This window comes from Zingiber officinale, chromosome 7B (assembly GCF_018446385.1).
Source record: "Zingiber officinale cultivar Zhangliang chromosome 7B, Zo_v1.1, whole genome shotgun sequence".
Taxonomy (NCBI): Eukaryota; Viridiplantae; Streptophyta; class Magnoliopsida; order Zingiberales; family Zingiberaceae; genus Zingiber; species Zingiber officinale.
This window is the reverse complement of record NC_055999.1, coordinates 78,530,150-78,544,680: the sequence shown is the minus strand read 5'-3', so window position 1 is coordinate 78,544,680 and position 14,531 is coordinate 78,530,150. Positions and strand designations below refer to the sequence as shown.

Sequence of the window (14,531 nt, the reverse complement as noted above, 5' to 3'; positions counted from 1 at the left end):
ACCTAGGAAGCTTAGAATCTAAACTAAACATGCTCATGATGCTCCTTATGGTATATGATATGAAGTTGGTTTAGGGTTCACATGCTTTTATGTTACTTGTAACCTAGATTCATGCTTGGCAAGTTTCGGCCATGACAAGATTAAAAGACCTAGGAAGCTTAGAACCTAAACTAAACATGCTCATGATGTTCTTTATGATAAGTGTTATAAAGTTGGTTTAGGGTTGATATGCTTTTATGTTGCTTGTAGCCTAGGACAATACCTTGCATGTTTCTGCCACTCCATGGAATTAGGGTTAGAGACCCAATTATGATTTACTATGTGTCTCCCATGCTATGATATGAATTAGGAGATGATAGTTAATGTTTTCCATGCATGATTATGTTTCCCTATGATATGTTCTATGCTCATTTATGTATGCTTATGAATCATGCATGATAATGACTCTTATGATGGGCTATATGCTCAAGTATGCATGCTTTATGATATGACAAGAAAAGGCCTAAGAGATGTTTCCCTATTAGTTGGGATTAAGAGCACTCTTTATGATATGACAAATAAAGGCCTAAGAGTTACTTCCCTATTAGTTGGGACCTCTTCATGATATGATAAGTAAATATGACATGCTACTTTACTTTTTATACGGCTCACCTGACCTGTTAGTCCAAGGGATGGGCCTTAGTTCTCAGTTTCCATTTAACGTAGTACCTAATCTGCATCCCCAGTAGGTTCGGGACCAGCTACCCCGTCCAGTGGATCACAAGCCGCATTTATGCTACGGGTATACCATGTCGTAGATTATATTTAAGTATTATACGAGTTTTTTAAAAGACACTTTTACACGTATATTTTCGAAAGACATCTCGTATATACTTTACGATATGATATAGTTTTTTAAAAGACATCTGCATACCATAATACTTCCATATTTTCGAAAGACCCTGCATATACTTTTAGGATATGATATGTTATGATCTGATATGACATGATGCTCTTTTATGATATGATATGTTATGATATCATAAGACATGATGCTCTTTTATGCTATTATATGTTATGATATTATATGATATTATGCGCTTTTATCATATGATACGATATGTTATGATATGACATGATGCTCTTTCATGATATGATACGTATGATATGATACTCTTATATAAGATGATATGATATGTTATGATGCTCTTTTACATGATATGATGTTTAGATGATTATGTCTCCATGCTATATGCTTATGTGATCATGCTATGATATATGTTTTTTTTTTGTGAGTAGGAAAGGATCTTACTAAGCCTGTGTGCTTATAGTTTACTTTCCTTGTACCGCAGATAAAGGTAAAGGATGGATAAACTAAGGGAGCAGCAGGAGGGGCAAGAGATGTGTGTGGTGGTGGCTCGGCTAAGGAAAAAGACCTGCTTATGTTAATGTATGCTTGATATGAACTATGCCTACCCTATGTTAATGTTTTGCATGATTACTTAACACTTATTCATGCTTATGTTAGAAGTTGATATCATGACTTCTTAAATTTAAAATTATGCTAAACATGCTCACATGATTATAGATGTTTAGATAATTAGTTATTTGTGTTTAAAAGAAAGAAAAATATATGAATAAATACTTCCGCTGCTTTAGAAATAGATTAATATGCATGTATGTTCCCGTAACCCCGTCATATGAAGGGCGGGCGTTGCAAGAAGATCTCATCATTTGCTTCTGCTTCATCTTCTTCCACAACGATGGCTCAGACAAGACACAAAACAAGGATAATGACTCTTTAATCAGATTCCTTGTCGCTTTTGTGATAGGATCCTTTAATGGATCTATTCAAATAAATCCTTTAACTTTATTTCCTTTTCTAAGATAAGTTTTAGACATTTTCCTTTTATAAGACAAGTTTTAGATAAGACATTTTCTCTTGAAGATGTAATTTTTTTATTTTATTTTATGTCTTTTCCTTTGAAAAGGTCGTTTAGGTGTCTATTTAAAGAGACGTTATGTAATTTTGGAAGACAAGTAATTTCCCTTTTAATTAATCAATTTCATTTGATTATTGGAGGTCGATCCCCTCGAAGTGATCACCCTATCCCCTTTTCGTTTTTCTCTTTTGATTTTTCCACGGGATAGGCCCCTGGGTTCCTATCAACTTGGTATCAGAGCGCGTTCACTTCATCATTGCCCTATAGTATCTCGCAGCAACTTCAACAAGCGCATGGTCTTAACCCGACTTCAAGAGAAGAAAATCTACTCTGACATGACGACCGGAGGATCTCAACTTGACACTAAATGGGCTCTGGAGTTTGAAGCTAAGCACGAGACAAGGATGGATAAACTCGAAAAAACTATGACATTATTGGTCACAATAGTGCAAGAATTGAAGGATCGTTTAAAAGCACATTCCAGCTCAAACATACTACCCAAAAGGGGAATAAATCAACAGTCTCAACAACAACAATATGATCAAGGAGCGAACTCAAATAAAGATCGAGAGCACAACCTTCCGCGTATGAAAGTGAAGTTTCCTCACTAGGAGAACAACGATCCGATTGGATGGATTTAAAGGGCTGAAAAATATTTTCGCTTCCACAGCACACCGGACCATGCAAAGGTAGAATTAGCATATATAAACCTCGAAGGCGATGTCATCCAATGGTATGACTGGCTTAAAGCATGTCATGGACCTCCAAAATGGGAGGAATTCAAAGAAGAACTTCTCAATCGATTTGGTCCCTCCGATTATGAGAATGTTGATGGAGAATTGGCCAAATTCGACAGACTACAACCGTACTAGAGTACCAAGGACGATTCGAGCAACTCTCTAATCGAACTCGTGATTGGTCAGAAAAGCAATTACTAGGCACTTTTATTGAAGACTTCGCCTTGAGATACGACGAGAAGTAAAAATGAATCAACCCCGCACCATGAAGACTGCCTTATCCTTTGCACGACTACAAGAAGAGAAGATCAATGAGGAAGGAAGAAGAAATAATAAGGTAATTCATGAAAACACATCACATTGTTCAACACCCCATAGATTGACAAAAGAAGAGATCAAGGAAAGAATGACAAAGGGATTATGCTGGCATTGCGATGAAAATTGGCACCGTGGTCATCAATGCAAGCAAAAGAGGATATTGATGATTGAACCAATAGAGAACTCTGAGGAAGAAGATGATTTCGATGAAGGTGAAACACAAGATAATATCAACGAAGTACAATATGACTCTATGACAATATCAGTTCATGCCTTAGAAGGACTACAAATTCCGCAAATGATGAAGGTAAAAGGATTCATTAAAAACAACCAGTAATGATACTTATTGATTCAGGAAGCACCAACAATTTTCTTGACTCAACCTTGGCAAGCAGGCTTAAACAAAAAATAGAGCAAGCATCTACATTTGATGTTAAGATGACGGATGGAAGATCACTTACAAGTCCAGGAAAGTGCAATAGTATTAAAATTTTCTTACCAAATTATGAATTAATGACAGATCTCTTTCTTCTTCCCCTAAATGGATGTGATGTTGTACTTGGAGCACAATGGTTGAAAACATTAGGAGACATAATATGGAATTTCTCTCAACTAACAATGCGCTTCCAAGATCAAGGAAAAGAAGTTTGTATCAGAGGCAAGAGACAAGATACTATCACATCAATCAGTAGTTATCAGGCAGAGCAATTATTAAAGAAAGATTGCTCCATTTTTCTCATGCAACTCTCCATTAAAAAAGATCCTAAAGCAAATGTTAGGTCTTATCGCTACCCATACATACAGGAGGAAATTGAGAAGATTGTACAAGAGATGCTTCAGGCTGGTATCGTTCACCCAAGTGTTATTCCATATTCTTCTCCAGTACTACTTGTACGAAAGAAAGATAGAAATTGGCGAATATGTGTAGATTACCGGACACTCAATAAAATTACAATGAAAGACAAGTACCCCATCCCCATCATTGATGAATTACTTGATGAATTAGGAGGTTCCTCATTCTTCTCAAAGTTGAATCTTCACTTAGGCTTCCATCAAATAAGAATCCATCAGCTAGACATTCCAAAAACAACATTTCAAACTCATGATGGTCATTATGAATTTTTAGTCATGTCTTTCGATTTAACTAATGTGTCTTCTACATTCCAAAGTTTGATGAATGATATCTTCAGGCCTTACCTCTGTAAGTTTGTTTTGAATTTCTTTGATGACATCCTTATTTATAGTTCATCGTTCGAAGATCATTTGCATCACCTTTATAAAGTACTCACTCTTTTGCGTGAGCATTCTCTTTCTGTGAAAAGAGCTAAGTGCAACTTTGGGACAACTAAGGTGGAATACCTTGGTCATATTGTAAGCCAAAAAGGAGTAGCTACTAATCCCTCAAAAGTGCTAGTTATGATGGAGTGGCCCACCCCAAAGAGTATCAAGGTATTACGTGATTTTTTGGATCTCACAGATGCATTTAGATGGTGTCTTGAAGCAAAAAAGGTATTCCAGAATTTAAAGGAGGCTATGATGAACAACACTAGTTCTTGCACTATCTAATAAGCAATTTGTCATTGAACTCGATGCATCCGAAGTTAGAATCGGAGCAGTACTTATGAATTATATGATACCATTCAAGAAAATGTTCCAGAGTTTATTGCTAAAAAACCTTGAGGACAGGGTTGTTTTGAAGGGCGGTCGAATGATAGGATCCTTTAATGGATCTATTCAAATAAATCCTTTAACTTTATTTCCTTTTCTAAGATAAGTTTTAGAGTTTTTCCTTTTATAAGACAAATTTTAGATAAGACATTTTCTCTTGAAAATGTATTTTTATTTTATTTTTATTTTATACCTTTTCCTTTGAAAAGGTCGTTAGGTGTCTATTTAAAGAGACGTTACGTAATTTTGGAAGACAAGTAATTTCCCTTTTAGTTAATCAATTTCATTTGATTATTGGAGGTCGATCCCTCGAAGTGATCACCCTATCCTCTTTTCGTTTTTCTCTTTCGATTTTTCCACGTGATAGGCCCCTGGGTTCCTATCATTTTGTTTATGCTGTGATGTTATGCCATGCTTTCGTTGAAACAAGATCCATGCTTACTATTGTATTTCCTATGTAGAGTTCTTATTCAGTTTATAGAGATCATGCGGCTTAGGTTTTACAACTTCCATCAATTGGTATCAGAGCGAAAGCTCTATTTCTTCGATTTCATAGCAATAATATTTGTTTTTTATCGATCTTTGTTTACATGCTAGATTAGGCTTTGCTAGTATTTGATTGTCGAAAATCTTGTATAAGAAAACCTAAGAAAGGCTTGTTGTCCAAGTTTTTCGTGATTATCACGAAGAACAGTGGTGAACCACCGTCATCTTCAAGAAGAACCGTCGCGTTTAACCTAATTTTAAGTCAAATCACGATGGCTCAATCAATTGGCTTGGTCGGCCAATCGATTATCAAGTCTAAAATTACGAACAGAACCTAGTCGAATAGATTACCCAATCAATTCAATTGATAGACACCAATCGATTGATGAATTTCTCCAGTCGATTAGCACGACTAGATCGAATACGGGATCAATTTTAAACGATAAGGCAATCAATTCGATGCTACCAATTGACTAGCAATTTTTGTCAATAGATTACTAACTTAAAACCGTGACAAATAGATTGGAATCGCTAATCGATTGATATCATCAATTGATTAGGAATTTTATCCAATCGATTAATAGAAGAAAATCGTGATAAAATCGATTGAAATCAATTAACCTAATTGATTGATGATATCATTCGATTGGGAATTTTTCCAATCACAACCTTAAACTCGCGACAGGATCAATTATCAATCAATCAAAATTTTTTCCAATCGATGAAAATCTTTAAAAGATCAATTATTAATCGATTGGATTTGTTCCAATTGATTAACACATTCTTTTCTACGTGAAACAGTGAGAATGGATTAATTGGTATTAAATAATGATTTAATTAAAGAACTTCAAGGAAGCTTCATCTTCTTAAGGATGTGTTCTATATATGAACCTGTAGTCGCATACACACATGCTATTAAATGGTTAATTAATCGATTAATTATCAATTGATGTGGTAATCGATTGAGTACCAATCAATTAATTATCAAACTGATTAAGTGTTGATCTATTCAGTTAAAGTTCCTAAAGTTTTTTTGGGTCTATCTACACACATGCTACTAAATTGAACTATTATGTCACCCAAAGGAAGGCACATTAGGTAGGTTTAGACATATATCTATGCTAAAAGTAATTAGCCCGGAAAATTATTTTTATGCGAGATATATGTTCAATGTAGCCTACAACTATAGAACAAAATTTATTTTGTTTAAATCATGCACAAAATATGTCGGCCCAAAAAAGACATATTATGTGACAGATTAAAGTTATTGTAAGCTATGGACCAAGTTATAACATATAAAGTGTCGAATTATGCACATAATTGGTCGCCCAAAGGAAGACTCATTATGTAGCCAATTAAATATTGAATTATATTAGAGAGTATTGCTAACAAATTGAATTTTAGTCCACAGAGTAAAATGCAATATTGTATTTAGTATCTCATAAAGAGTCCATTTATATGCATTTAAAATTTCATTTTATTTGCATAATTTTATTCATGTTCTTGACTTTAATTAAATCGTGAACCTATATACTCTACCCTCTTTTAATTTCAGTGCAATTTTGTAACTATCACTATTAATAATATCCCTACATTAACTTGTTTGAATTTTGCTGACCGGAAATAATAAGTGATTGTAATCTTAAGTTGTATGGACTTGACTATGCATTGAGGTATGATCGCTCTGTACCCCTGACTAGTGCCGACATTATAGAGCGAGGGCAGAATTTGAAAAGTATGAGCGATCGAACCGCATGTGTTTAAGTATTATGAGGTTTTCCATTCTGGCACCAATTAAAGGCTTTATAATTGAGGGAGAGGATGTTAGGAGTTTCCTTAGCCAATTAGCAGACTATTTCATGGCCAAACGAAATGGTCGAGACTTTCACACTTCTTTCGAAGTTGGTAACTGTGTATAACGACAAAGGAAATATCAAAGAGTACATTATGGAGATGTCCAATATTGTCACAAGTCTGAAAGTACTTAAACTCGATATATTTAAGTCTATGTTAGTGTATTTCGCCTTGATGTCTTTGCGTGCACAATTCACTACTTTTAAGATATCTCATAATAGTCAAAAAGAAAAGTAGACATTGAATGAGCTTATAGCTCAATGCGTCCAAGAGGAGGAGAGACTAAGGCGTGAGAGTATGATGGCCTACACTTCTCTACCGTAGTCTTTATGGGCGAAACACTCAAGCCTGCAGTTTACCTACTTAATAGAGTACCGAGTAAGACAGTAACTAAAACCTCATTCGAGATGTGGACGGATAGACAACCTAGCATAAGGCATTTACATGTCTAGGTCGTCCAGCTGAGGTTAGGCCTTATAGGCCTAACGAAAGGAAACTGGACTCAAGAACAATTAGTTGCAATTTTGTATATTACTCTGCGAAATCAAGGGGATAAAATTTTACGATCCCTCTAAGAGATCCTCCTTTGAAACGGGAAACATCAAATTTATTGAGGACAATGGAAGTGAGTATCTTTTGAGAAAAGCATTAGCGACCCTCCTGTTATCACTACTAGTGCAATTAGTAGCAGTATGATTTCCATACCACACATTATGGATATTACACATCAAAGTAGTGAGTCAAGATATTCTTGTGTTATCTCCAATGCAATTGGAGGAGTCTATCACTCAAATTGAGATATTGCCAACAAGTACCTCAGTCACCTCAAACACAAGTGTCATTAAGGTGATCCACGAGGAAACAGAGAACCACGATTTCTCATGAGTACGTTTATCTCCAAGAGCACGATTTTGACATAGGGTTGGAAAGTAATCCTGCATCTTTCCAAAAAGTCAAACAATACTCTAACTCTGAAAGGTGGATTAACGTCATGCAAGAAGAGTTAAAGCTTATGGCAACAATGACGTTTGGAACTTGTCAAATTGCTTGAAGGTTCGAAATTCATTGACTATAAATGGATATTTAAAACCAAGTGGGATTTAAGAGGCAATGTCGAAAAGTATAAGGCTTGTCTTGTTGCTAAGAGATTCACTCAGAAGAAAGATATTAATTATAATGAGACTTTCTCCCTTGTGTCAATGAAAGACTCCCTTAGAGTAATCATAACACTTGTAATTCAATATAATTTAGAGCAACACCAAATGGACATAAAGGTTGCATTCATTAATGGAGACATTGAGGAGTCTATATATATGGTGCAACCGGAGAACTCAGACTCAAAGCACCTATTATATAGATTAAAGAAGTCCAATTATGATTTGAAACAGACATCCCGTCAGTGATATCGAAAATTTAATCAAGTGGTCAACTCTTTTGGATTTAGAGAAAACCCTTTTGATCAGTGCATATATATCAAGTTCAGTGGAAGCAAATTTGTTATACTTGTTCTGCATGTGAATGTCATATTACTTATGAGCAATAATAAGGATCTATTGCATGAAACCAAGTTATTTCTATCTAGTATTTTGAAATGAAAGATCTTAGTGAGCATCCTTTGTTTTAGGCATACAAATTTGTCATGATCATTCAAGTTTGGACTATCACAAAATGCCTATATTGAAAGGGTGCTTATAAGGTATGGTATGCAGAATTGTATACCAAGTGACACTCCTGTGTCTAGAGGTGACAAATTCATCTTGCAGCAATGCCCACAACTTGAACTTGAAATAAAGGAGATGGAACAATTCCCTTATGTGTCAGTTGTGGGAAGTCACATGTATGCACAGATTTGTACTCGATCAGATAAAACGTTTATAGTGAGGATGTTAGGGAGAAATGTTAGTAACTCAAGACCATCACACTGAAAGCAGTAAAGAGAGTGATGTAGTATTTGCAAAGAACTAAGGGGCACATGCTCATGTATCAGAGGTCAGATCACCTAGAGGTGATCAAACTTCGATTATGCGGGATGCTTGGATAGCAGGAGGCCGACTTTGGGCTATATTTTAATACTAGCTGGAGGGGCTATATCTTGGAAGAGCATCAAGCAGACGCCAACAAACACTTCTACTATGAAGTATGAAGGCAGAATTCGTAACATGCTACGAAGCATTCAATCCCAGTATTTGGCTGCAGAACTTCATCACAACATTGCAAATTATTGATGGCATTAATAGATAATTGAGGATTAACTGTGATACTAAAGCAAATTGTATGTCAAGAACAACCGCAGTTCGTCAAAATCCAAGCATATCGACATCAAGTTTTCGCAGTTAAAGAAATAGTTGAGAGTCATTAGGTCACGATAGAGCACATTAATACAGATTCCATGTTGAAAGATCAACTCACCAAGGGTTTGGTACCTAAGGTGTTTCATGCACATGTTGTGGATATGAGTCTTTATAGAAAGACTCATTTAGTGGGAGTCTATATTCATTTACTGCTCTATGTTAATAAAGACAAACATTTTATTTTAATTATTATACGTACTTAAAGTTTAAAACATTAATGGGAATTTTGTTTGTTTATTTAACACTCTAAAATAAAGTATCATGATTTACTACTGCTGTTTAGCATTAAGTAAATATGATATAAATCTCATTTAGGAATCATAAGGTTTAGATCATGATTACTATTGCAGTTTAGCATAAGGTATTTGCAAATATAATCAGACAATTTTGGGTCACTTAGGACTAGTTGAAAATTGACATGTACTAATCATATTTCATATAATTTCCACACTACACATCTATATCTTGATCTATGTCATTAATGTCATTGATATTATGATTACTATTAGGGTTTGTTACAGGCATATATAGTAGCTATGACCAAGGTTTAAAATCTCGACCCTTGCCGAGGTTTCAGTCCCAAACCAGAACAATACGATTTTGATATCGTATCGTGTCATGCAGATACGATTTCGGTATTTTTTATTTATATATAGTAATTATTAGTGCACCGGGCTGCCCTTTTTTATATAATAATTATTAGATAAATAAATTTATTGTGTATAATTTAAAAATAAGTTATATATTGATTTTATATAAGTTCTCCATTATTAAACAATTTAATATTTTTAGAAAAAATAATTAAATATAATTTTCTTTAAAAAAAAATGATCTATCAATAACTCAAATGAAAATTGATACATCATAATTTCATAATATGTTACATTACTAATACTAAAAGAAGTGACGTGAATCAAATTGAAGGGTTCTTGTAATATTTTGCTTAGATAACCTTTATAGTTCTCCAATATCCAGATTAAATAATTATAATTATATAAATTAATACAAAATACCATTTTATATATAATAATCATATAAATTAACTATTTATTTATTTAATAATTTAAATAATATATATATTTAAAATAATAAAAAAAATTAAAATATCAATTAAACATTAAAAGAGTAAAAAAATACAAAATAATTAAAAAATATAAAAGAATATAAATTTGATTTATTATAATTTTTATAATTTTTTTAAAAATTTGTAAATAAAATTTAAAACAGAAAAGATAATTTCAGAATATTATTTAATAAAATTTATTAATTTTAAAAAAATTATAAATATATTTTTTGTATTTTATTAGGATAACTTAATTAGGGTTTATGAAAGCCTCTTTAAAATATCACAGTTAAGTGGGAATTGTTTGATTTAATTAGGGTTAATTTTACACAGTAACACCATGCCCCGCGATACGCCCGCCTGCGACCGCAACACGCAGATGCCTCCGACTACGCCGAAGGCATCCGACGACACCTCTGATGGCATCGAAGGCGTCCGGAGATGCTTCCGGTGGCGCCGGAAGAGTCCCGTGACGCTTTCGACGCCGCCAAAAACGTTGCGTCATGATGCCTTTGGCGCCTACGATGCTTCAAGTGATCAGCGACGCTTTCGGCGGCGCCAGAAGAGTCTGACAACGCTACCCATGCTGTCACGTGCGCGCGATTCTTCCTAGCACACACGATGACGTGACTAAATCTTCACTGGCCTGGTGTCGGTTTCGGTGCGCTGGCGAAACGGTAAGTTTTGCCATTTCCACCCAGCACGGAACGAAATTTTGAACCATCGCTATGACCTCTTTAGTCCTATATCAATAAGTTAATGAACCAAATTGTTCTTACTCATAAAATTTGATATTACCTAAAGTTTTACTTGTATTTCATATACAACTCACAAGTAGCCCAAGTAGGATACTATTGGATATTATCCCCTTTTATGTGGCCTTATTTGTAAGTTATGCATATAAACGTGAACTGAATCCGTTTAAGTGATCTAACTTAAGGTTATTGGATTTCAGGTTATTTGATGTGAGTTAATGTGTAGAACTCTTTAACCCGATCCGTTATCATCTATAGGTTGATAACGAATTAGTTGTCTATATAAGGGGACGCCCCCAAGGGTTTAGAGCATCATCTTGATAGAACCCTCATTCCCCATTAACAAGAGTTTGCGGCACCGTCAACCCTAAGCCCCTTGGAATGGAAGATCTCTTCGTTTGCTTGTGTTTCATTTTCTTCCGTAGGGATCGCTCAGACACAAGTCAAGGATAATGGCTCTTCAATTAGGTTCCTTATCACTTTTGTTTATACTTTGATGTTATGTCATGCTTTTGTTGAAACAAGATTCATGCTTACTGTTATATTTCCTATGTCGGGTTCTTATTCGATTTCTAGAGATCATGCAGCTTAGGTTTTACAACTTCTATCATAATTTTGTTATTTCTTTAACATTTATACCTCAACGAGAGACAGATAAGGATTCTAGTTTCATACAAAATGACTAACCTTTTGGAAATTTCCACGTCTTTCTTAGCTGGATTTCAGATTGGTTCAGGTCAGGAGGAGAAACTTCAACAACGTCTAAGTTTAAGTGATCCCTGATGGATAGAAGGCATTCCACAACTCTAGATATAGATGCCTGAAACAGTGACGATGCACAATACAAACCAAGCGAGTGGGAAAATGAAGCATTGAACGCTTAATTTGGTGGGGAAATAAATTTTGACTATTGGATCATAAACGGATGTCAAATGTGCCCTTGCTTGTAGTTCAAATCCCAATTAACTTTAAACGGAGTAGACAGGTACCTGCTCCAGATCCACAAGTCTAAAACTGGGGAATCCCATTTCCTCAACAACTGAGATAAACTTTTTGATGTTTATCAACCGTTTCTCAGGAGAACCATCCTGTGAACATTTTATAACAGCGAGTAAGCAACTATCAAAAGACTCAATGTCTAAGATGATCAAACTCTAAAACATACCGCTTCATAGTCATACCTCCGAAAAAATTGGACTGATCCGGCTCAAAATTCCACAGAAAACACTGCCTTCTAACAGCAGAGCTCTCAGTTCTTCCTCCGACGATCCCGTAGGCATATTCAAACCCACGAAAAGAGTATTCAACCATCGAATCAAATCCGATCGCCTTTTTTCTGAAACTGTAAAAGAAACAATTTTGTAACTCTGTACCAACTGAAAGTTTTTTAAAGCAATCAAAAGCCAAAACTTTACCAGCTCCAGCGTCGACATGTACAGTTTCCATGTTGCTTGTCATACTCCAACCCACTGAAGTCTCAAAAATTCAACTTCAGCAGCAGCCGATTCCGAGTTCCGTTGAAGAAAGCTGAATAAGCGTCGCTACGACTAGCTTGAGATCAGCTACCGGGCGAAGCTTCGCCCTAGCGAGGTGGAGTTTGTCGGATAGGCTTCGTCTTGTCTTGTCGCCAATCTCGATGTTGTCTGCGCCCGCCTTCCCTTGTCTCTCTCGCTTCAACTTTTTGTTTCATCTCGTCTCTCTTCCTCTCCGTCGCTTTCTGATTTCTCAGACTTGACGGCGTTAAGTCTGCTCACGCCACTCTCTTCGTGGGGAAGAAACGTGATCGGTACTTCCGAAAGGGGACCTCTCGCGTGCCCACATGACCTGTCTAGTGGCGATCCAGGTCTACATGTGGGTTATTTAAAACGAATTACCAATTCGAAGAAGTGGTGCTTCCATTCGCATTGTGGGAAGTTGAATGCCCCGACGCTTATCCTCTAAATTGTGGGCCCCACAAGCGGGGTAAGCCAGTCGGTGAGCAGTTGTGTTTGGAGAAACGTTATCGATGAGACTGAGCAAGGTCAGCTATTGGAAAACGGCCAACGGCGTTTGCTTTTCCCGCCTAAGAAACGATTTGCGAAGTGGGAGAAGACCGACACGTGCCACCTGCGAGGCGCTATGGATGGAGAGGACTATGGAGCCGGGAGCCCGGTTCAACCGCCAGGGACTCGAATATCTGTGGAGAGAATTTGATTGGGCAAATTTTATTTTTTTTAAATCTTATTCTCATTAAAAAGACATTTTAAATTTTTTAAAAAACATCACACCACGATTTATTTTATTTTTTTAAAAAACTTTTATGTTAATACTATTTTAACTAACATGACCACAAATTATATATTAAAATATTTTTTAATATAATTAAAATTGCTGCAATTTAGTAAAATTCATTCAATATTATTGTAGCATCTTATTTCACATTTTAACCCATTTCGAACAATATTATATGTAATACTTTTTAAGAGAATAATATATATTATACTAATTTTAGTTAAACTTGTTATAATAATATGTTACTATTTTATTAAGAATGGATTCTCTTTACTAATAATAAAATTATGTTAATATTTTTTTATTTTTTATATTGAAAATAATTTCAAAATTTATTTGTAATTTCTACTAACGCATTAATAAGGAATTCAATGATTGTACGTCCGTCCCCACGAAAAGAGCAGCCCAAAAACCTAACATCCTTTAGTTGTGTGCCCTATTTGGAAAAAAAATTCTTACAAATTCATCATAACTAGGGCTCGAACCGCGAATACCTGAATGACAACCTAGATATTTTGTCACTGCACCATAACCCTAATCAGGGATTCAAAACTCAACTACAGTGCATTATTGAAAATTTTTCGCATTAATCAATCAGTGATCTAAAATTCAAGACTCAACTACGTCGTATTATTAAAAAAATTTCTCAAAACTGTATAGTTCGAAACTCAACTACGATATATTATTAAAAAAAATTTTAATTAATCAATTAAAAATCTAGAATACCTTATATCAGTAATTTATAAAACATACCTTTGATATTAAATTAATTTTTTATTAAAAAAAATTATTGCAATAGATTCTCAAATGTTACCCTAACATTACACGATCTGACGAGCTTTGATAGCTCACTCAATACATGTGCACTGCACGATCACTAGTTAAAATATGAGATATGACAAACTTTTGACAAACAAAAAACATAATAAGAGGCAATCACTTTTAATTTTTACCAAAATTTATTTTATCCCCTTAATTTGAAGGCTTTTAAAATCTATCAACGATCAAATTGCTACTAATTGTTAACAGAAATATGAAAACCGATTTGAAGTTAATTCTAATCATCACCCATCAATATCCATTAAGAATTAATAGTTCCTAATTGT

At 34.9% G+C, this 14,531-nt stretch overlaps 1 protein-coding gene across 4 annotated transcripts in view; it reads right to left on the bottom strand.

Annotated features, from left to right (window-relative positions):
• Positions 1-12,879, bottom strand: part of LOC122006088 (kinesin-like protein KIN-14C) — a 25,152-nt gene extending 12,273 nt beyond the window's left edge. For 2 of the 4 annotated variants that reach the window (XM_042561430.1, XM_042561432.1), the window contains exons 1-4: positions 12,570-12,879; positions 12,336-12,496; positions 12,144-12,242; positions 11,842-11,974 (exon numbers count right to left, since the gene is read on the bottom strand). In XM_042561430.1, the coding sequence (XP_042417364.1) occupies positions 11,842-11,974; positions 12,144-12,242; positions 12,336-12,496; positions 12,570-12,612 (436 nt within the window). In that variant the 5' untranslated portion in view covers positions 12,613-12,879. Of the gene's footprint in view, positions 1-11,841; positions 11,975-12,143; positions 12,243-12,319; positions 12,497-12,569 lie in introns of all 4 variants that reach the window. The other 2 variants (XM_042561431.1, XM_042561433.1) reach the window with 2 other exon arrangements.
• Between the last annotated feature and the right edge of the window lie 1,652 nt (positions 12,880-14,531).